Source organism: Bactrocera tryoni, unplaced genomic scaffold (genome assembly GCF_016617805.1).
Source record: "Bactrocera tryoni isolate S06 unplaced genomic scaffold, CSIRO_BtryS06_freeze2 scaffold_11, whole genome shotgun sequence".
NCBI lineage: Eukaryota > Metazoa > Arthropoda > Insecta > Diptera > Tephritidae > Bactrocera > Bactrocera tryoni.
In genome coordinates, this window is record NW_024395824.1 from 3,969,671 (window position 1) to 3,995,231 (window position 25,561).

Sequence of the window (25,561 nt, forward strand, 5' to 3'; positions counted from 1 at the left end):
CCTAAGAACATCCGTTCGAAGGCGAGCTAAAGTGAGAAGGCGAAACATTCCCTACAAGGGTTGTGCGCTGGGCTTGGGACCCGCCACGTAAAAAAACAATACCAATGAAAACGTTAATGGTATATAAGCAATGAAAATATAAAGTAAAAAGTAGAATGAAATAATGCTCCTATGAAAGTCTTCTTGTGCCCCCCACCAGCGGTAAGGTATTGAATAAAACTTCATTGAGGTAATAACAGTAAGGTTACTATAATATAATTAGGTTAGTTTAATACAAATATTGGAAAATCCGGACTACTTAGCAGAATTAACGTAGAAACTAACAAAATTAATATCAAAGATGCCTGATACATACTACTACAGATACAGGAAATAGAGGATACTAGAAGAAAAACAAAAATCAGAACATAATAAAGCTACAAAAGCGGTGAATGTTAAAACACCTTATAAATATTTAATTATTTGGGAGAAAGTTCACACAAAAGGGAAATCGCGAAGAGCGCATTTTTTTAGCTCTCTCTTTAGATACTTATTTAGATCCCACAATCCACGCCAAGAGAAATTAGTGGGGATTGCACCCTGAGGAATTTACGAGCATCAGTTGCACTAGTGAACTGCTATAGGAATAGCTGAGGAAGTTTCAGCTAAACCTAAAGCAGCATATACCATAACTGGTAACAAGGAGGATTATAGTCCGTTCACAAGAGCCAAAAAATCCCCCGATCGTCTGATCGAAAAAACGCCCAGACGCTTAAAGTGGATAAAATAACTACACATGAGGTGACTCCATCAAATACGGTCTCGCGTCACAATTGTAACTAACAAAATCAGCGCGCCGACCTGCCAACACAAGGCACCACCAGCAGCGAAAATTCAATTAGTCTCAGCGAAGGAGAGAGCACGCTTGCTGGTCTAGGCATATTAATAGAAAAGTTAATCGCGTTCACCCATAACAAAAAACAAAGGCACATGCGAAACATAATAAACAAGATATCACAATTGCAAACCCAAGCAGTAGAAGAAACGATAATGTATCAATTCGCCAAAAACCCTAGCAGGAACAAGTTTAATTGGTCAGTTCAAACGACCAATTACAGCAAATGATGTTTCTACTAGACATATGTTTGAAGCCACGGCAAAGTCGCCAGCAATAAGAAAATTAAGCACGCTGCCAACGAAAAGACCCATTAATAAAGCAACAACAACAAATCCAATAGAGGCACAATGGCATTTACCAGCTAAGAAAGCCAACCAGAAGTTAGCAAAATTGCCAAAAACTAACCTCCAAGCGATATTAATTTAAAAAAAACGGGGACCTTTCTAATGAGGAGATTCTACGGAAAATCAAGTCCGACTCAACACTCAGCGGATTCGGAAATATCGTCACAAAGATACGTAAAGCTCAAAGTGGTGAAATGTTGCTGCAACTAAACGGACACACTGCACAAATGAGAACGGGTCCATACTCTGTAGGAGATGTGGCGAAGGGACGCTCAACAGATCACATGAGGTTTTTACAACTGAACGCAAACCATTGTCAAGCGGCACATGACTAATTAAAACAGTCAGTTGCTAAAAAGCAAATTGATGTGGTTCTACTAAGTGAAAAATATAAAATCGAACAAGGCGTAACCGGGATAAGTGACACTCGAAATAAAGCGGTTATATGGAAATGTTGCCCTAACTTTGCGCAGCTGGAATCACCTTTTTCTTCTAATGGTTTTGTTCGAACAATAACTTATAATACTTGTATTAATATATATAACTGCTACCTACCTCAACGACGAAGAATATAGACGTATTATCGACAACCTAGTGGCCGATGCCAGATGCAAAACCAAAGTAATAATAGCTGGTGATTTTATTGCCTGGGCTATCGAATGGGGATGTAAAAGAACTAACAGCAGTGGAAACACCTTACTAAAAGCCTTTGCCTCTCATTAGCTAAAGCTTTTAAATGCAAGGCAATCAATGTACATTTAACAAAGGTGAAGGACAATCTGTGATAGACTTAACGTTTGTACATTCGAGTTTAGTTCGCAGATCTCACTGGGAAATTAGTGATCATTACACTTTTAGCGATCACTATGCAATTATATTCGAGATAAAAACTACACACGTACGACAGTGTTTACCGACCCTAAAAAAGAAGTAACTGGCGACCCAAAACATTCCACCCAGACCTTCTTGAAGAAGCCTTTAGACCAACTACACTTCTCGACAGCTTGTTGTCGGCTTACAAAGCTGCTTCCTCGATTATGAGCATTATGGCTGAATGAGCTATAAGTGAGAAAAGATGGAAAGGAGGCACAATATAGTACTGTATGGTTGTAACCATGGATGTAAAGAATGCCTTTAATTTGGCATCCTGGTAGAGTATATTGAGTGCACTAAAAATCTTCTCCGTGCCTCTATACCTTAGCAACATCATAGTAAGCTATTTCGAGGAAAGAACGTTGAGCTACAACACGAAGGCTCTAAAAAATAAACACTAAAAGGAATTGCAAGGACTGTGAATCACTGGCAAAAACGCTGGGAAGAAAGCGGAAACGGGTGGTGAGCATTCCGAATGATCAACAACATTGAACCATGGCTAAATAAATCACACGGTGAGGTAAATTTTTACCTAACTCAAATCCTCACAGGATATGGCTGCTTCAAAGAATATTTGAAATGATTCGTACACGAAGATAACGATATATGTGATTATTGCGAAGGCGAGACCGTCGTAAATGTGGAACACACGATTTTCTATTGCCCTAAGTATAACCTTGAGAGGCAACATTTAAAAAATGCCTTCGGTATGGACCCAACTCCCGATAACTTTGTAAACCAAATGGCCGAATCAGTAGAGAAGTGGAAAGCTGCTTGCGAAGCTGCAGCCAGAATTATGAAATCCCAACTACGACTCAAACACACTAACATGGACGGACAACGTACGAGGCGGGTATCAGACAAACAGAGGTGGGGCCAAGTAAATGCAACTTGTAACTGAATGCATTTTGACCATCATGTACTTACATATGAGTGTCACTAAACCATCCTCCCAATGTATTACTTGACGGTGGTACCGGAGGGAATGGTACAGGACGGTAGGAGGTTTAGTTCGTATTAAAGTTTCTCACTGTCATGGAGTACAGGCTTTCGATGCTTCCTCCTCGTAAACCAAAAAAAAAAATAAAAAAAAAATGCCTCTACTGGTTCCTTGTATAAGAATATATAAAACGATTTAGACACCATTTACCCACAGTCGGATGATTTTCACGACCACATCCCAATTTTGGAAACTGTGCATTTAGGTTCAAAACCCAAATTATTTTAACATACCTTAAAACACGGAAGTAAAACATAAACTTAAATGACTGAAAAAACAATTTGGAAACCATTTTAAAAAAGTATTTAACAAAAGAAAAAAAGAGATATGTACCGAGCTAGATGATAGTCAGTATAACATTTTACAGAATAAAATAATAGAGTTCCTTGGAAGATTTCAAAATTTCAAATTCGTTCGCTGTTCACATCATGGAAAAGATACCGAAACAGAAGAAGATATATTTTAATTTGTCCTTAATTCATTTACAAAATATATATATACAAGGTGTCTTCCAAAGTAAACAGGACTTTTTGAATCTAGCTCCTCCTGGTAGCGCCATCTATGTATATGTCGATTGGTGCGTTAGAATCTGTTATCGATTGTCAAGTGAGAAATTCATGACATTTCATTGATTGGAAGTGAAGTTATTGCGTTTTAAGTGTCAGTATGTTTGTGTTATCTGTGCGAAAATGAGCTTCGAACAAAGAGGGGTCAAAACTAGCAGTTCATTAGGAAGGGACCAGACGCATACCCCGTGATATAAATATTTCGTTAAAATTTTTTTTTTTGTTATTGAAGGTTGAAATTTAGTGGACGATAAAATTGTAAAATTATTTTCTCATAAACTGCTAGAGATAAATCGATGAAATTTTGTGAAGTGAAAGAAACATGTTCGTGCTGTATTACTAATATTTTTCCATGATTCATTTGCTTTAATATTAATATTTTACATAAGTTTTTGTTAAACAATTGAAATTTTTTAAATGTTCTTCACGCTAAAAAAAATTTAAAAATATGTGACACACGCGGAAAATATTCACCTTTAATAATTTGCAAAAAAAAAATTGTTCATTCATACCATTCCAAAGATATTGAATTTTTTGTACTCCTACCTCTCTACAAACGTATGGAGCATCGATGATTACTCGGTTTGCCGTTACATGAAAGGCCAACAGTCATGCTATGTACCTACCGAACGGCGAGCGCATGTATTTCACAGAGGCAAATGTACGAGAACGAGTTGCAACACCATCTATTACCACCCTCACCGAACTTTTTTAGGATAAAATGTTTGTGATGGGCGGAAAAATTATTTCCCGATTTCAGTATGTCCCACAAAGAACGGCAAAACTTTCTACTGATTTGGTCAATGAGCTTGGTTAAGATACAGTTAGGATACTGTTAGGATACTCTTGTTACTACCGGAGCAAAACTAAATTTTCAATTTAATAACAAACCGCGTAACTGGTGGATCAGGGTTTTTTTCATTGAATGCACAATGTCTCACAGGCGAATGAATGATGCACCGGTTTGCAGCTTCTAGATTTACAAGAAAACCTGGCTAACAAGGAGTAGTTGTGCAAAACAGCTATAATGGCGCTCAAAACGAATTGATAGAAAATATTATACTGTTAGAGCCAGTTCAAGGGGAGGTGAGACCTACATTTCAATAGATAAGGTGATGATAACTGACGACGTAACTTTCTTAAATTCCTGCGACCTGTCAGGGGTACCCTCCCACAAGTTAAATCTCTGAGTTGGTGCGCCTGTCATACTGGTGCGTAACCTGGACGCGCCTAGATTGTACATAGCCATAGAGCTGAGACCGCACATCGTGCAGGCCACCATTCTTACAGGAGAGGTCACATGAGAGACGGTATTGATACCCAGAACTCGTATAATACCCACAATCAAACGCCTAAAATTTACTTTCAAAGTGCCTTTCTCTATTATAATAAATAAAAGTCAAAGGCAAACTCTAAAAGTAGCCGGCATTTACCTGGGCACCACCTGCTTTTCCGACGGACAACTATACGTGGGTTGCTCATGTGTATCGCAATCTTTTTATTTACGCAGAAAACAGTAAGTCCCGCAATGCTGTTTACCGGGATGTGCTGCAGTAAAATGATTTCTAGCTCTCTACGACCCGAAGCAAAAAACAATTACATGCAGTCATCAAATTTTGTAAATTGAACTTTCCGATGCTCAAATTTAAATTACTCGCCGCAATTTCTGGTCGTCAGTGAGCACTTTTAGGACCATCTTTGCGCAAACCTTGCACATGTTAAAGTGCTCCGTCACAATGTCTTGAACCATAGATTTTGATAAATTTAATATCTGGGCAATGAAACGAATACTTAATCGACGATCTGAGTTCAAAACTTTACGTACACGAGTCACATTGTCGGTCTCTCAGCATGGTCTTCATCAGCGACCTCTTCCCGGCCCTCGGAAGGCCTGGTGCCACCAAAACACACCACTTCTTGCTAAATCAACATCTGGGTAAGCCTGCTTGATCATATCAAAAGTCATTGTCGCCGATTTACTAAGTTTCATACAGAATTTAATGGTGCACCTCTGCTCTAATGAACGCTGCATTTTCTATTGCACCACTACCAGAAACACGTCGCGCAGAAATGTTTGTCCAGACTCTCCAGGTGCTCGGAGACAACCGACCAGCTGCTCGTTCGTTAGCTAGGAACCACACCAATGTTCGATCTTTGTACTTAAAACACGGTTTCACATAAAGTCTATAAGCAAATGCCGTCGCGAAAGTATACATACTCGTAAATAAATATGATTCGGTTTGTTGTCAATTTATTAATATTTGGTATGTAATATACGAACTAAATATTAGAAGGGGGGATTTCCATATGGGACGACTGAGTAGGCGCATGAACTATTCGTGTTATATGTGCTTATGGGATAGCCGATGCTAAGCACTATATTCATCGGTGATGATGAGCGGAAATAGTGCTAATGCCAGCTCACATTAAGTTAGGGTTGACGAAACAATTTGTAAAAAAACTGAATGATACTTCGGAAGCTTTAGGATACTTACCGCAGTTTCCAAAGTTATCAGAAGTAATTGTAAAAACTGAAACTTTTGTTGACAAATGAATAAGATAGTTTTGTCTTAAAAAAATTTAAGGTTATGGCGTGCAGAATATCAAAATATATATGATGCATTCTGATTTAGATAATCAAAAAACCAACAGGAGGATGGAGTAAATGATAGATGATTTGAGATTTAGTGAGAAAGTATTTATGAACATAAAAAATAAAGAAAAATTAAAAATATATTTATTTAAATGGTGATCTTCCACTAAAAATTAAAACATCAGATCATGAAAAATATCGTTCATAAGTTTTATGTTCCATCCAAGCTTACCTACAAGCAATTTTGTGGTCAAGAGTGGGTACGTTCTCTTACTTTTCTTTGAATATCTCACATATTGGCCCACAATTTTCGAATAAATTAGGACACAGGGATTACAGTCAGAAAGTATAAGTCGGGATTTCGAATACCTTTATTACAACTTTTAAATGTCAGAGAAATTTCCATTTTTTCTATTAGATGTGCATGTCTCGTATTGCTCCCACAAAAGTAGCTATTTTTCTGGTAATGCTGCGATGAATATACACATTTACCAAATGTGCGAATAGAGTCACAACTGTCTGTGGGTATGTTCGGTGTCGATGGAACCGGCGAACCATTAAAAACATTTGATTGTGGTTTAATAAAATTTTAATTTGTTTCTTTCTGAATTTAAGACAAATTTATTAGTGTCTTTACTTGTTTATCGACCAGTATTATTTCGTTTTCGTATCTTCCTCTTAGCGCTTCCCAAGCCAAATAGAAATTATCCTCATTAAGAGAGAACTGGGAACTTGTATCGGTTGCTGTAAACGGCTGTATACATGTCTACAAAGGATTCCATAACCTTTATAAAATGTTTGTGTGTGACATGCAGGCACATAGAGGTGGATGCCTCAACTTGTCTTTCGACTTTCTATTTGTGGCAGCTCTACTCTCGATTATCGAGTAGGTGCAATTGCTTTTATTAGCTTTAATTGATCGGAGACCAAGAATCAACCTGTTTTAAGCGTGTATTTTGTTTTATGTTGTCATTAATTATTTCTGATATATTATGTTACAAAATATGTGTCAAAGAATGAAATTTTTCTTAGAATATACGGATTTCAATGTAGTGGTAATTGAGACCGAATACTCTTTTTATTAAATAACTGTTTTGTTGTTAGGGTTAAGATTAGTAAAAGTTTATTAATACAGTTTCCTATTTACTTACGTTATTAGTTTTTATTTATTTATATTTTATTAAAACCGCACTTTCAACATATTATAATAATATAATTTATCAGTCATGTGCAGGAAATCGCGCGATTTCATTTTTATACCGAAATTGCAAACCGCACGAATTGATTTGAGGTGTGATGAAATCCACTCGATTTTGTTCTGGTTCGAACCAAAATTAATAATAATTTTATGTGAAATATTCTTTGTAAATATCTTTTTATTGTTTGTGATTATTTAATGTACCCAAATGATTGGAAAAATAATGAGAAAGTTGCATGACGCATTTTAAGAGATCGTTCCAATCCTTCCGTGTAAGTGAAATTACATACATTAAACTGTATGCACAATATTAACATGCAGCATCTGATAATTTACCCATTTCTTTCATACTACAGGATATATAAAGAAGCATTTCAGAAAATTATTGACGATATAAGGCCATAAATAAAGCCAACGACCATAGCCGTTGAGCTAAGCTTAGCAGCCACGTTGAGATTTCTGGCACGAGGGGGATTTCAAAGATCCATTGGAAAAGATTCCCATATCGCACTTGACAGAACGACTGTGTCGATAATTTTAAAACAAACGTTGTAACGGACACAAGGTCGTACGTGGTTAAAGTTCCGAAGGTCTCAAAATGAATATAGCCAGTCTAAACAACATTTTTGCAACAAATTTGGGAATCTCGCAGTAATTGGTCGGTCGACAGAACGCACATCAAATTGCTGAAACCGCGTGATAATGAACATTTGTAACTAGATACATTCTTTCGAAAGTTGCATGATGCGCTTAAATATTTTCATTGTGCTCCGTTGCTAATCTGTTTCGATTACCAATAAGGGTATATAAATTATTTAAAGACTTTCGCAAGTTGTCATTCGCTTCTTTTAAAATTGTTGAAGTTGCTCTGAAACTTTTGAGGAAATGCCCCAATGTCCCAGACAACTCTTCAACCGCACCTGCTTCCTTTACGATATGCTGCCTTATGCAATCTTGAATCAAGTTTTGCCGAGGACTTTTTCGGAGTATTGACGTACTCGGCACAACACTTTCTTCATTCGAGGAATCAGAGTTTTATTTACACCCCGTCAAGAAAGCATCAGGAATTCTTCATTTAAATCTCCCGCTTATATGGAAGGCAGGTAAATTTGTTTTCCTAGGTTGGTACAACTGTCCTTAATTATGGCGATCTGTCAACCAGTGTGTTTACAGCAGCTGTTTATGTCAGTCGACCTCAGTAGTGTTTGTCGAATTTTACAATATTGATAAACGTATTTGTGTTAAATTCCACTCAACAAATATCATTGAGTAAGCACTGTATTCACCTGACGACGTTTACCTTTCTCCACACTGAAATATCCACTTCGAAGAACACGCATCGACTCAATTGAAGACATCGAAACAAATTCGACGCGAGACCTGAAGGCCATCCCGGAAAGTGCCTATAAAAAATGTTTTGACGATTGAAAGAAGCGTTGACACATGTGCATCGATTCAAATTGATGTTACTTTGAAGGCGATAAAATATATTTGGATGATGATTGAAAAATTTTCGTTTTATTTATAAATTCCCGATACTTTCTTGACAGAAGTATACCAATGAAAACGCTTTGGAAATCCCTTCCACACTCGTAAATATAGCGGCAAGTTCAGTATTTTTTTCTTTTGGGTACCGCCCGGTCGCCCATAACAAAATTTTTCGCTATATCAGGGTCATGTTCCATGAAATTTACAAATATTTCATCTTGTGCTTGTGTTTTATGCTTGCCCCTAAAAGTAAGCGATTTTCTTATACATTTTAACAAAATATAATCAGTATTTTTCCAACTTTTTCACTATCAAATATATTTTTTCATGTAGACACAACCAACCGATTTCAAAACGGAAAAAATAGCGATTTCGTTTTCTGGCACATGCCAAATCGATGCGATTTTATGTTCGAAAACGAAATCGGAACAGTGAAATTCAGAACATGTTGTCACGTTTTCGATAACAATTTCATGGGAAAACGAATTGCAGCACATGCCTGTATGTTCTTATGTACACCCTAATAGATAGACTTGTACGTACTTATTTATGTTTGTGAGCAATTGAGAGCTCGAAGAGATCGGTGTGCTTTGTACAAGTACATTTGTAAGTATACACAAATTGTTTGGGCTAACATATGCATGAAGATACACACACGGACATATAAATAGCACAAATCCGAATCCAATTTCTTAATTTCTTTAATCGTACAAATGTGCAAATGAACAATAAAAATGTGGTATGTATCTACTTGTTACCGTTATGAAGCTCATTTCGCTGCTCAAAAATACCGTTTATTTTCTATTAAATTTTGTACGAGGCAGTTTTAATGGGTATAGTGTGGATTTGAAGTGGACAATAAATAGCAAAGTTTTAAGCTCGCAATTTATTTTGAATTGTGTGTGAAGTTCGCTCGTGTTTTTAATTTAATTTTGCGAATCACTAAGTATTTCGTCGATATTTCATTAAAATGGGAGAGCGCTTATATGCGAAATGAGCAAAAGAGCAAAACCTCCTGCCGAAATTGCTGAAATAATACATTAGGGGTATTCGCTTGCTCTTGCAAGATTGCAGATTGCAAAAATACTATACCGAAATATACAAGGGCACGAGAGCACCCATTCCAGAATCTAGTGATATATGAATGGCTAATTCGGTCAATTTGTTGTGAATGACTATTAAGCATGGCTATTGTGAATTGGCGCACCTTCTGCATACATTTTTAACAAAAAAACTGTAACAAATTTTTATATTTTAAATAGAAATAATAAAATCTATTTAAAACTTACCTTCCTCAACAATTTAACGACGTAATATGCCATAATGTAAAATGACAGCTAAAACAGGGTTGCAATTATATTTTTAATATATGCAATTCTTGCGCCGTGCAAGGATTTTGCAAGAGCAAGAGAATACCCCTATTGCTTTTGAAAAATGGTATATAATGCTGTTATGCAATAAAAAATACCCATCTTGTGTCAAAAAAAGGTACCAAGGAACCCAGACCACGTAAATCCGATATTAGTGTAGAGAAGTTATGATTGAAGTTAATGCAAGATATGGAGTGGACGTGTCCAGATAGCTTGTAGGAAGATGATTCAACGAAACTCAACTTTTTGGATGAATTAGCAGAAAGAATCCACTCCTGTCAAAACGTAAATCCGATATTAGTGTAGAGAAGTTATGATCGCAGTTAATGTCGAATATGGTGTGGACGTGTCCAGATAGCTTGTAGATAACTCAACGAAACTCAACTTTTTGGATGAATTAGCAGGAAGAAACCACTCCTGTCAAAACGCCACATCAAAAGTCGACTGGCATTTGCAAAGGCTCACAGACGCAAACTAGCACAATTTTAGAGGGACGAAATCGAGATAAATAGGAAGGGTCCAGATAGAAAAACATTTGTACGTTATCCACAAGGACAAGCCCTTAACCCTGGGTATAAACGGTGAGCTCGGCGGTGAAAGTATCATGGCCCGGGACGCTTCTCATGGCATGGCGTCGGACCAATTGTCCGAATAAATAAAAAAATGGTCCGGTTTCAGTATTTTGATATACTGAAATATAAAATTGAGCCAATTGTTTTTGAATCCATTACCATAAACTGGATATTTATGTAAGGCCATGATCCGAAGCACACCGCAAAGGTAGTAAAGCCAATGAAAAAATTAAAATATTGAATTGGCCTGCGCAAAGCTCGGATCTGTATCCAATAGAAAATTTATGAAATGATGTCAAGACCAAAATAGCAAGCAAAACAGTAATTTTAATGATTTATGGGCTGGAATGGGAGAGGCTTGGTATTAAATCCCAAAGTAACGATGTCAAAAACTGGTGAACAGCATGCAGCGAAGATGTCAAGGGGTGAATAATAATGGTGGATATAGTACAAAATACTAACGACGTTATGCCATTTTTTAATAATTTTTATATAATTTTGTTCTTTTTTGTAATCCCTTTGTGCTATTTATGTGTCCCTGCTGCCATATGAAATATTTATAATAGGTTTTCTTTTTTTTAATGATAACATATAATATATTTTAGTAAAATGAAAGTGAATAATTTTCATAATAAAACGCATGCCTCTTTAAGACTGTTTTTTTGTTTTTATTTGACGACCAAGTGTGCTATTTATGTGTCGATGGCAAAGAATATGCATAACGCTTTTGTGCAATCCTGGTTGTATTTGTTTGACAGGTATATACAAGTTAGCACCCCACACATTTAAAAAGTATCATATGATGCATTAATATCATATAATACAAAGCAATAGAATACGACACCAACTAAATCACTGAGAGTGCGACACGTGTAGTGGCAACCTGTGGGAAGCGCAGCGTCAGCAAACTCCATACCCGTTGTAGCGGTAAACATAGGTTTAGAGTTAAGTGTAATTAATTGTAAACTTAAGTTCTTACACAGAATTCAATAAATGATCATAGCTCCCAAATAAAGGAGCATTGCTCCCAAAAAAAGGAGCATAGCTCCCGAAAAATATTTTTTTATAAAAATCTTAGTAAAAGTTTTTTTAACTTACGTAATATAAATATTGAGTTCTGATATGTATGATTTGATATGTCTGTACTATGAACTTATATTAAGGATTTTGTCAATATGTTTTTGTAGTAAGTGTATTGACAAATATATTCGCACAAGGCAAATATGCATTTATGTGCATATGTATGCATTCGAGTTCGTAGATGGGCGTAATCGGACCACTGCCACGCCTACAAATCGCCATTAACAGAAAACATATAAAGTGCCCTAACTAAGTACCTAATTAAGATATAAAATATATTTTTGGCACAGGGGATCGCAGTGGAAAGGGCCACCTGTGGGAAGAAAATTTGGAAAAGTGGTAGTGGCCCCGCCCTTTAATAAGTTTAATGTGCATATCTCCTAAACCGCTTAAACCACAACAAGCAAATTCGCTCAGCGTAAATACTACATAAACTCCTACCTATGGTGTGAAAATGGACGAAATCGGATGAAAATCCCTACTAAATGCGATAGAGACGTAAAAATTTGCCGCTGGAATGGTATGAGAATTCTTTCTGGAAGCCGGTGTGAAATATGGACGCTGGGCGTGGTACCGCCCACTTTTTGGTGAAATCCCATATCTCGGGATCCGGCTGACCGATGTCGACAAAATTTAGTACGTGATATTTTCTTTGTATCTTTATGTCTCGTTGTGAGAATGAGCGAAATCGGACAATAACGACGCCTACTTCCCATATAGCACAATTTTAAATTCCATTTCATTCATTCAGCTTACAGTGCACAAATCAAGAAGCAAATAATATAACGGGATTAGACTTTGCACGAATAATGCCTTTAGTGTATGCCACCGTATGACCAAAAATTGTTCAAATCCAAAAATGTTCACCCCGCTAGGTACCGAATATTTAGACTCTGGTACCTATGGTTGACTTTTGATAGAAAATATCGGTCAATGTCTGAGATATATAATTGAAGTTCAGGGATAGTACTTCTCTGACAATGGTTTGTCTGTAGGTCAAATATGGGTTGAATCGGCCCCATACATCTAATATAAAGGTTATCGAACTTCCTAGTGACTTTTTACCGCATATATCAGCCAATATGTGAATTATCTTAAAGAAAATGATGCAGCGTGTTTTACTCGTAACAATGTATTTTCGTGCCTGAAATAAATAAATTTGATCGAAATCTAGACTTACTCCCTTTAAAACTAATATCAGGATTTTCGAACATCCTGTTGACTTTACGCTATATGATTCGTTTTTTTTTAGTATTATAAGTCACATGTTAACAGCATGTGGTATTATCAACAAATCCAGCGACTTCTAGGCTGAATATTCGCCTAGGGGGGCCGGGATGACGAAATGAGATAAGCCTCCCCTTAAAGCCACTACCTCAACACAGCACACTAAGGCCAACACTCCAATACACCACACCAACAGGACCCACACATCAACACCACCCACACGCGAGAGCACTTCACATCCGCACACGCAAACATATACCCACACTGGGTGCTCAACAAAAAGGGTCATCGTGCACAGTTTTTAGTCTCGTTTTGGTCTGCACTCCAAGCTTACACATTGCTTTTTGGTCCTCGCTTTTTCAGATCGTCGCCTGCCATAGCATAATTAATGCCTTGGCTACTATTGGTGCGAGTGCTGTCTGGAATTGGCAAAGGTTTGGTCACGAAATGAAATTGTCGATTACTGTTAAACATTAGCCATTACACACGAACAATGGGAACGGCCCCTTGATGTCAATATGTAAGTAAGGAAAAGGATTCGCTAATGCATGTTCGACGTTGCAGAGCTGTTACTATGTGTCTCTTGAACTTATTACGTTGGCTGTTTAGGCAATATTCTGATTGTCGCGAGGAATTTTCCGGCAGGTAACAGGTTGCTCATCATCTTTGATGTTGGACGTGTACCAGGGTGCGAAATTTTATTAGTTGTCTGAAGTACTGCATGGCGGAAATTTTTGGTGATTGGTCAGATGCGATCGTTCGGAATATCACAGTACACTGTGCATTAGAGAGATAAGTTAAGAGCTCTTTGTCTGTCGATTGATCTGTGGCTTTTGTTGTCACAAAGTTGATTGATTGAAGAGTTGTTTCCAAGGTTATTTCTTCGATGCGAGGCATCATATCGGCAACAACATTTTGTAGACCGATAACACGTGACAGAGGTCTGTGGTGATTCGAGCAATAAAATATAGTTGTCGAGCTTGAAGATCCGAAGCTCTTTCGAGTAGTTGATGAAATGCGAAAGTGAGAGGCTTGTGGTCTGTGTAGACGTGGCATTCTTATCCTTCAAGTATGAAACAAAAATGTCGGATCGCGAGATACATACATAGCTGTTAGCTTCCTGTTGTAAGTGCTGTATCGCTGTTCGGCGTTGGCAGTGGGATGTGCTAGCAGCGTACATTTAACTCGGTCTTCCTTAATCGCTTCGTAATGTTTTATTTTTTTTTTTGGTCCATACGAGAGCAGAGTGATCATTGCGCTTGTTACCCGGAGTTATGTCAAATAATGCTGCTTTATATTGGAGAGGATTTTTTAAAAAACGTTTATAGAAATTTACTATGGCGACAAAGCGGTTGAGATCTTTCGCTGAAGTTGGGAGTTTAAATTGTGATCTCGCAATCGTTGAAACACGTATCGAAGGGCTTTACCATGCTCCTATGTCGAGGTAATGGCTATGCAGATGTCATCGAGGTAGACGAAAGTATTCTCTACGCCGCGAAAGACTTCATTGATGACTCTTTGAAATGTTTGTGGCGAGTTCGAATTCTGCCCGTGCTACATCAAGCTTTTTACGGACAAATTTCCTTTGATACCAGCACATTTCGTTGAAGATATTGTGCTAGTTGCGAATACCAAGTTTGTGTTTTTAATAATCAATTAACCCTCCAACAAAAAAAACTAAAGTATATACTTGCACCAGTATCCGCCAATACCCCTTATACTTGATCAATTAATAAGCAAGATTGCTTAAAATTAGTAGGCGAAAAAATTTAATTATAACATAAAACAAACACAAACAAAACAAGTAAGGAAGGGCTAAGTTTGGGTGCAACCGAACATTTTATACTCTTGCAACTTTCAGGAATCAAAACAAGGGAAATAGTTTAAGATGTAAAACGTCAACCTGAGGATAGAAATCTAAGCAATTTTATATACATATACGTTCTATTAGGTTGTCTAATATCTCCCTTCCGCCTTTTTGTCTTTTGAATTTCGTGGCTATGTATAAAGCGCTACAGAGCTTGTTTCTGGCAATACTATACATTTTTGAAAGGTTTTGAGATAACCTAAAAAACGAGGCTATACATGTTTAGTTAGGATATTGCGTTCAACAGTTATAGACGAGTAACCATGGAGTTCACTAACGCCGAAATTCACGCTATTTTAAAGTTTTCCTTCGTTATTGGCAAATCCGCTAAAGAAACGTTCTGTGAAATCAATGGTGTTTAGTGTGATGGAGTACTCTATCACTTCGAACTACGGAGGAATGGTTTCGACGATTCAGAGCTGGTGAAAACGACACCATTGATAAGCTAGGCGGCGAAAGACCTGTGACGACGAATACCGGTCAAATCATTGAAAATATCGAATTAGACCGGCATGTGGCATCTCGTGACAACGCCCAGAAGATGGGAGTTAGTCACCAAACCAATTTAAAGCATCTGCAGAAGGCTGGATACACAAAAAATCTGAAACGAGAAGAACTCGATCCATTTTTGAAGCGGATGGTGACTGGCGACGAAAAATGGATCGCATACGACAATATCAAGCGAAAACGGTCGTGGTCGAAAGCCGATGAATCGTCTCAAACAGTGGTCAAGCCGGAATTGACGGCCAGGAAGATTTTGCTGTGTGTTTGGTGGGATTAGAACGGAATCATCCACTATAAGCTGCTCCCATATGGCCAGACGCTTAATTTTACCATTTACTGCGAACAACTGGACCGCTTGAAGCAGGCGATCGACCAGAAGCGTCCCGAATTGCCCAACAGGAAGGGAGTAGTATTCCACCAGGACAACGCAAGACCACACACTTCGTTGATGACTAGTTAAAAGCTACGGGAGCTCGGATGGGAGGTTTTATCGCATCCACCATATAGCCGGACATAGCACCAAATGATTACCACCTGTTCCACGGCGAACGCCCTTGTTGGTATAAAGAGGCTTGTAAAAAGTGGCTGTCCGAGTTCTTCGCAAATAAGGAGGTGGGCTTCTACGTGGGGGGTATTATGAAGTTGCCGTCTAGATGGAAACAGATTATCGAACGAAATGGCGCATATTTGTATTAAATCCGATCATTGTAACACTTTTTATAAAGCATTGAATAAAGAGCAAAAAAGCGGGAGGGAGATATTTGACAACCTAATATATATGTATAGCTGATATGCTGACAGACACACAAGGTTTGTTAGAAAAACGGAAACTATTATATGTAGTATATAGAATTTGGGGTAGGACCGACCAAATTGTTTCTTTTTTTTCCCCCAATACCACATGCTGTTAACATGTGACTTATAATACTAAAAAAAAAACGAATCATATAGCGTAAAGTCAACAGGATGTTCGAAAACTAAAAAAAAAACGAATCATATAGCGTAAAGTCAACAGGATGTTCGATGATGTTTTTTGCTCTTTATTCAATGCTTTATAAAAAGTGTTACAATGATCGGATTTAGTACAAATATGCGCCATTTCGTTCGATAATCTGTTTCCATCTAGACGGCAACTTCATAATACCCCCCACGTAGAAGCCCACCTCCTTATTTGCGAAGAACTCGGACAGCCACTTTTTACAAGCCTCTTTATACCAACAAGGGCGTTCGCCGTGGAACAGGTGGTAATCATTTGGTGCTATGTCCGGCTATATGGTGGATGCGATAAAACCTCTCCATCCTCGAGCTCCCCCCGTAGCTTTTAACTAGTCATCAACGAAGTGTGTGGTATGGCGTTGTCCTGGTGGAACACCATTCCTGTTGGCCAATTCTGGACGCTTCTGGTCTATCGCCTGCTTCAAGCGGTCCAGTTGTTCCCAGTAGATGATGGTCGATTATTACCTTCCGATTCCACCAAACACACAGCAAAATCTTCCTGGCCGTCAATTCCGGCTTGGCTATTATTTGGGACGATTCACCGGCCTTTGACCACGACCGTTTTCACTTGATATTGTCGTATGTGATTCATTTTTTGTCGCCAGTCACCATTCGCTTCAAAAATGGATCGAGTTCTTCTCGTTTCAGACTTTTTTGTGTATCCAGCCTTCTGCAGATGCTTTAAATTGGTTTGGTGACTAACTCCCATCTTCTGGGCGTTGTCACGAGATGCCACATGCCGGTCTAATTCGATATTTTCAATGATTTGACCGGTATTCGTCGTCACAGGTCTTTCGCCGCCTAGCTTATCAATGGTGTCGTTTTCACCAGCTCTGAATCGTCGAAACCATTCCTCCGTAGTTCGAAGTGATAGAGTACTCCATCACACTAAACACCATTGATTTCACAGAACGTTTCTTTAGCGGATTTGCCAATAACGAAGGAAAACTTTAAAATAGCGTGAATTTCGGCGTTAGTGAACTCCATGGTTACTCGTCTATAACTGTTGAACGCAATATCCAACTAAACATGTATAGCCTCGTTTTTTAGGTTATCTCAAAACCTTTCAAAAATGTATAGTATTGCCAGAAACAAGCTCTGTAGCGCTTTATACATAGCCACGAAATTCAAAAGACAAAAAGGCGGAAGGGAGATATTAGACAACCTAATAGAACGTATATGTATATAAAATTGCTTAGATTTCTATCCTCAGGTTGACGTTTTACATCTTAAACTATTCCCTTGTTTTGATTCCTGAAAGTTGCAAGAGTATAAAATGTTCGGTTGCACCCAAACTTAGCCCTTCCTTACTTGTTTTGTTTGTGTTTGTTTTATGTTATAATTAAATTTTTTCGCCTACTAATTTTAAGCAATCTTGCTTATTAATTGATCAAGTATAAGGGGTATTGGCGGATACTGGTGCAAGTATATACTTTAGTTTTTTTTGTTGGAGGGTTAATTGATTATTAAAAACACAAACTTGGTATTCGCAACTAGCACAATATCTTCAACGAAATGTGCTGGTATCAAAGGAAATTTGTCCGTAAAAAGCTTGATGTAGCACGTGCAGAATTCGAACTCGCCACAAACATTTCAAAGAGTCATCAATGAAGTCTTTCGCGGCGTAGAGAATACTTTCGTCTACCTCGATGACATCTGCATAGCCATTACCTCGACATAGGAGCATGGTAAAGCCCTTCGATACGTGTTTCAACGATTGCGAGATCACAATTTAAACTCCCAACTTCAGCGAAAGATCTCAACCGCTTTGTCGCCATAGTAAATTTCTATAAACGTTTTTTAAAAAATCCTCTCCAATATAAAGCAGCATTATTTGACATAACTCCGGGTAACAAGCGCAATGATCACTCTGCTCTCGTATGGACCAAAAAAAAAATAAAACATTACGAAGCGATTAAGGAAGACCGAGTTAAATGTACGCTGCTAGCACATCCCACTGCCAACGCCGAACAGCGATACAGCACTTACAACAGGAAGCTAACAGCTATGTATGTATCTCGCGATCCGACATTTTTGTTTCATACTTGAAGGATAAGAATGCCACGTCTACACAGACCACAAGCCTCTCACTTTCGCATTTCATCAACTACTCGAAAGAGCTTCGGATCTTCAAGCTCGACAACTATATTTTATTGCTCGAATCACCACAGACCTCTGTCACGTGTCTGGTCTACAAAATGTTGTTGCCGATATGATGCCTCGCATCGAAGAAATAACCTTGGAAACAACTCTTCAATCAATCAACTTTGTGACAACAAAGCCACAGATCAATCGACAGACAAAGAGCTCTAATCCTATCTCAATGCACAGTGTACTGTGATATTCCGAACGATCGCATCTGACCAATCACCAAAAATTTCCGCCATGCAGTACTTCAGACAACTAATAAAATTTCGCACCCTGGTACACGTCCAACATCAAAGATGATGAGCAACCTGTTACCTGCCGGAAAATTCCTCGCGACAATCAGAATATTGCCTAAACAGCCAACGTAATAAGTTCAAGAGACACATAGTAACAGCTCTGCAACGTCGAACATGCATTAGCGAACTTTTCCCCATTTACATATTGACATCGTGGGGCCGTTCCCATTGTTCGTGTGTAATGGCTAATGTTTAACAGTAATCGACAGTTTCATTTCGTGACCAAACCTTTGCCAATTCCAGACAGCACTGCACCAATAGTAGCCAAGGCATTAATTATGCTATGGCAGGCGACGATCGAAAAAGCGAGGATCAAAAAGCAATGTGTAAGCTTGGAGTGCAGACCAAAACGAGACTAAAAACTGTGACGATGACCCTTTTTGTTGAGTACCCAGTGTGGTATATGTTTGCGTGTGCGGATGTGAAGTGCTCTCGCGTGTGGGTGGTGTTGATGTGTGGGTCCTGTTGGTGTGGTGTATTGGAGTGTTGGCCTTAGTGTGCTGTGTTGAGGTAGTGGCTTTAAGGGGAGGCTTATCTCATTTCGTCATCCCGGCCCCCCTAGGCGAATATTCAGCCTAGAAGTCGCTGGATTTGTTGAAGTGTTGCCACTACGTTGCTAAGCCCAGTGGTATGGCGATGTTGTTGCCTTTTCGAATGGTGCCGAGTCGCTGCAATGCGTTGCGGATGCCATGGACGGGACTCAGAATGCGCAGCAGTGCTTCGCTGTCGTTGCGCCCGGTTTGTCTGCATTGGTCTGCTCGTGGCAGCTGGCCGACCTGCATCGCGTCGTGAGGTACGGTGAAATAGCGTGTGCACAGTGCCACGCGGTTCGGCTTGTGCAGATAGCGTTGATGGGGCTGCTCGTGAGCCATTACCAGGAGCGGTGGTCGATGCACTAGCATTGGTTGGGCGGGTCGTGGGAATAGGCCCAGTACGTGCCACGTTGGGTGCCGACCGCACAGTTGGTGTTGGTATGGTAGGCATGTCCACGTCCATTTTGATCTCTGTAAAAAATGATATTTGAATATACAAGGTAGTATATAAGATAGGCACACGTTACACTTCTGTAATTTTTATTGTTATCTTTAACGGTTTGTTGCGGTTGAATTGATTTTTATTGGTGTTTCGGTATTATGCTCGGATTGTTTAGTATCGGATTTTCGATACCATCCGCGGTTGGTGGAAAGCATAATTTAACCAGCGGTCTGTTTAGAATTCCGCTTTGAGTACGGAGATCAACTACCCGCATGTGACCGTCTGAGCCACAATGGAACTTTTCTTTGCGGCCAACCCGCCACTCGGTAGGTGGGAGACAATCATCGTTAATAAGTACACAATCTCCAGGCTTAGCGGCCTTTTCTTGTGGAGGTCATTTAGTCTTCTTTCCATCTGCGGCTGAAATTATGATAGAGAATTTCAATTCTCTACCATCGATTTAATAAGAATAGCGACACCACGCCTGGCTCAGGTGGGTGCTCCTTTGAGAAAGTGCCCTTTTGTTAGGACTGTGAGATCTGAGGGATCTTGCGAGAGTGTTGTTAGTGGCCGCGAATTGAGAACGGCTTCTTCTTCTTCTTAATTGGCGTAGACACCGCTTACGCGATTATAGCCGAGTTAACAACAGCGCGCCAGTCGTTTCTTCTTTTCGCTGCGTGGCGCCAATTGGATATTCCAAGCGAAGCCAGGTCTTCTCCACTTGGTCCTTCCAACGGAGTGGAGCTCTTCCTCTTCCTCTGCTTCCCCCGGCGGGTACTGCGTCGAATACTTTCAGAGCTGGAGTAATTTCATCCATCCGGACAACATGACCTAGCCAGCGTAGCCGCTGTCTTTTAATTCGCTGAACTATGTCAATGTCGTCATATATCTCGTACAGCTCATCGTTCCATCGGATGCGATATTCGCCGTGGCCAATGCGCAAAGGACCATAAATCTTTCGCAGAATTTTTCTCTCGAAAACTCGTAACGTCGACTCATCGGTTCCTGTCATCGCCCAAGCCTCTGCACCATATAGCAGGACGGGAATTATGAGCGACTTATAGAGTTTAGCTTTTTTTCGCCGAGAGAGGACTTTACTTTTCAATAGCATACTCAGTCCGAAGTAGCACCTGTTGGCAAGAGCAATCCTGCGTTGGATTTTCAGGCTGACATTATTAGTGGTGTTAATGCTGGTTCCTAAATAGACGAAATTATCTACAACTTCAAAGTTATGACTGTCAACAGTGACGTGAGAGCCAAGTCGCGAGCGCGACGACTGTTTGTTTGATGACAGGAGATATTTCGTTTTGCCCTCGTTCACTACCAGACCCATTTTCTGTGCTTCCTTGTCCAGCCTAGAGAAAGCAGAACTAACGGCGCGGGTGTTGAGGCCGATGATATCAATATCGTCGGCATACGCCAACAGCTGTACACTCTTATAGAAGATGGTACCTTCTCTGTTTAGTTCTGCAGCTCGAACTATTTTCTTCAGTACGAACTAATAATGTTGAAAGTTCTTCGTAATTAAATTAAGTTTCCAGCTACCATTTTAAGTGGGATTTGAAGCTTTTTACGGCTGATTCCCATAGACCACCCATGTGAAAAGCTCTTGGGGGGATAAAATGCCAATTAATGCCTTGGGAAGCGTATTTTTGCTCAATCTCAGGAGAGACTTGTTGAATAAATTCCACCAACTGTTTTGTGTGGCTCTTTGAGCCCCGATAAAGGTTTTTACATTTTCGCCCATGAGCTTGGACGGAAAACCACGGCGTCCGATGAATCGAGCAAATGCCGCAAGGAAAGCCGCTTTTGTCAGATTATTACATAGCTCGAGGTGCACTGTTTTTGTCGTAAAACAGACAAAGACAGCCACGTAGGCTTTCATTAGTGTGAGAGACTTTAGCATGGACGCTTTTATTTGTAAAGGCCCAGCAAATTCGACACCTGTAATAGTAAAAGGCAAAGCAAAGTTGCAGAGTTCCGGTGGAAGTGCTGCCATAATCTGCGTCGTCCTCTTCTATGCATAGTGCAAATCTAGCACATGGAAAAGCACTTTTTTATTTGAGGCTTAAGTCAGAGACTAAAGAACTCTTGCCGGATTATGTGTTGCATTAGGCAAGTCGAGACTTCTCTGGTATTAATCGAGAGTAGCGTTCGTTATATGTCAAGCTTGAGTTGGCAAGCCGAATATTAGCACGAAGCAGACCTTTCGTATTCAGAAATGGATTTAGTACTAAAAGTGATCTCTTTTTATCAATCGGCTTCGATTCTTTTAGTAGAGACATCTCGCAGCTGAAATGGCGCGACTGAGTATCAGTGATAAGAGCGACCTTTGCCTTTTCTAGGTCTAGGTGCGTCAATGTATCGCCCTAGAAATACGGGGGGGGTTCTCCCTTCACTCTAATTTTGAGTCGCTTGATGAAATCGAACATGTAAGCGATTACCCTGAGTGCTCGGGGGTATGATGAAAATCTCTCAAGGATGTCAGTATCATCCAATGTCGTTTGAAAAGAGTAGATTTTTCGACTTTCTGGGACAATTATGTTGCGAATGGGCGACCGTCGCCAAGAATCCGGATATTCTGTTAACCACCGAGGACCATTCTACCAAAGAGTGGTGGTGGCAAGGTGCATAGGATTGCACCCTCTTGTTCCTAAAACGGCATGATTGTCAGCACTGGCTACATGTCGCCAAGCGGCTGACCCAACTAGATCAAGGATTTGAGACGTTCGATTGGCAATATACGTCTTCCATGCATGTGGAGGTTTTTCTAACCAGGGTAATACATTTTTGGTAATAATTTTATAATAATTTATCCATCGTAGGATTTGTATCTGTGAGATATCATTCAAATTGCCCGCGAACTGGGACCACTTTTCTAAACGAAGTGGTTTCACTTGTTCATCCCAGCCAGTTCCGTCTAGCCATAATCCTTGCATTAGAATTTTGTCTTGTATCATAATTGGCGAAAGCCATCCTGCGGGGTCGAAAAGTTTTGCCACCGAGGATAAAATTTGCCGCTTTAATATAGCTGATAGTGCGGATATTGACTCACTAGTGTATGAAAACTGGTCAGATATCGCATTCCATTGTACCCCCAAAGTTTTTGTTGTGCTTTCCTTTACGAATTTAAAGAAATTAGTGTCTAATAAATTTTCTCTAATGTCCTTTAAAATATTTGTGCTAGCTACTCGTATGCCCGTGGGAGACTGTGGCTTCCAGACAGAATGTCGTCTACATACGTTTGTGTTTTCAACACTTGTGTTGCCAGAGGGAATTCTGACTTTGTGTCTTCTGTCAGTTGGTGGAGTGTGCGAATGGCTAGGTATGGGGCACAGTTTACGCCAAAGGTAACTGTTTTTAATTTATGATTTTTGGTATGAGATCGCAGCCTAATAGATGTCTATTTGATCGGGAGTGTTGCAGTTGGGGTCTGTTAACTTAAGGTGTGAAACCTTTTGCCAATGCTTGTATTTATATGATAGCTTGGAAGCATATTTGCTAGTTGCGGTAAGACAATAGCTTCTGCTTGCATGCGCTTATCCGCTTGGGGAGAAATAAGGGTATTGGAGCAGATTTTGTTTGAGTTTTGTACTACTCTTCCGCCCCTTCCCCTAATTTCAAAATTGGCTAGTTTTGTTGGCAGTTGTAGCCTACTTTGTGCCCCAGATATTATAAATGATCGTTGCGATCCTTGGCCTATTAAGGCTCTAAGTTTAAACAGTTCTCCTCAGTGCTCTATGGAGATCACTGCCGTGGGTAATAATACACTGCAATTTTCGGAATTTTGTAAGTCGGAATTTTCTGTTGCAATTAATCCCGCAGCTCGTTTAACATTACCGTTATTTTGAGCGAAGTTGGAAAAATTTGTAATGTGGGACACTGAGTTATGCTTATGGCAATAAACGCAATTAAATTTGCTTTCGGAATCTTTGAACGTATGCGCATGTGACAAACAGTTGGTACAAAGTTTTTTCGTTCTTACGAAATTGTTTCTTTCGTTAATATTTAGTTTTTAAATTTCTCGCAAGATTTAAGCCTGTGCCCTCCTTTACACAGTTCGCACAGTTTTTGCGCTTGTGATAATTTTGGATGGTTTTTGTACACGGCTGTAAACATGTCCCGGAAGGACGGCCATTGTTCATAACCACCATGAAAAATTTCAGTGTCACATGCAGGCACCTTGAGATGGATGCCTGAACTCGCCTCTTGGCTTTGAACTATGCTTTAATTAATTCCAATTGATCGGAGATCATAGCTTTCGTCTGTTCGTACTGGTCTAAGCAGTTTTCATATATGGCGTATGCTGAGGATTTGAAATTTTCAGGTAGATCTGATTCGTCAGATTCTACGATTGCGTCATACGCAGCTTGGAGGCGTGTCCAGAAATTGCTTAGATTTTCCTTTTTGATTTCTAATACCGATTTAGAATTGTCTTGAATCGGTGAAGATGAAAATCGAGTGCAGTATTGAATTAGACTGTCACTTTCAACAATAAACTTTGTATATGAAATATCTTTCCATTTTTTTTGCTTTGTAGAACCTTGCTTTGAGGGTGTAGATTCTGCAAACGTACATGGGCTCTTTTCTTCAAAATCATTTTTTGTACTTTTAGATATTGAACCTATTTAGATTCCTTAGAATATCCGTTCATTTAGATAATATGTGAAAATTGAAAATATGAGAAAAAAATTCTCTCAGTGTACTTCTGATAACAATAAATACGTGTGAAATCTTTAAGATAAAAATTTGTATTTTTGTTATATACGCAATGTATCAAATAACAAACGCTTATTTCGTTTTCCTAATTCCCGGTTCTTATTAGTCCGCGATTAAACGAGGCAACTTTACTTGCTAATTCTCGGGCGATTCTCTTTTGCTGTCGCCCATTACCTTCACACGAGCAACTTGTGTTACGCAACTCTGTTTGAGTTTTTTTCTCATTCTCTTTCACTTTACTTTAACCAATATTCTACTCTTTACTTTAACCCATTGTCGTTTCCTTTTTCTTATAGGTATTTGGGCCAATCTATCACATATATTAATCAGCTCTGTCAATTAAGAAATTCATTTTATTTATTAAAACAAACATATATCACCCTTTTTACTATCGTCTGAATCAATTTGTATGGCTTCCTCCATACATTTCACAATATCTTTAATTAATTCGTGTTTTTCGTCATACTCCATTTTCTAAAATATTTATATTATATTATGTATATTTGTATACATATTAGCAAATTACTTACCAAAAGATGAAATTAAATTTTTTAAATATATTCAAAATATTAATTTCAAAAAAAGATACGCAAATAAAACTATGTACTACGAAAGAAAGAACACGAATGCCGAAAACCATCGCAGCGAACTGTTACGAATAAGAACACAAAGCGAGTTGCTGAACACTGGAAACTCGGCGCGATTCTCCTTTCCTCGTCGCCCCCTCGCCTATAAATCAAGAGTTGCCGCAACAAAACTTGCCTCGTGTAATAGAGCTCTTAGTTGTGTTATTAGTTTGTTCTTGTTTTTTTATATTTTATTTATTGTTTCGTACTCGTTAGTAAGTACTTGCGTATATGAGCGATAA

At 39.0% G+C, this 25,561-nt stretch overlaps 1 protein-coding gene across 1 annotated transcript in view; it reads right to left on the reverse strand.

Annotated features, from left to right (window-relative positions):
* Positions 1-19,590: 19,590 nt before the first annotated feature.
* The window catches only part of LOC120779450 (glutamate receptor ionotropic, kainate 1-like), a 112,799-nt gene continuing 106,828 nt past the window's right edge, over positions 19,591-25,561 (reverse strand). Inside the window, exon 6 of the mRNA XM_040111701.1 lies at positions 19,591-20,003. Within this exon, the coding sequence (XP_039967635.1) occupies positions 19,608-20,003 (396 nt within the window). The 3' untranslated portion in view covers positions 19,591-19,607. The remainder of the gene's footprint in view (positions 20,004-25,561) is intronic.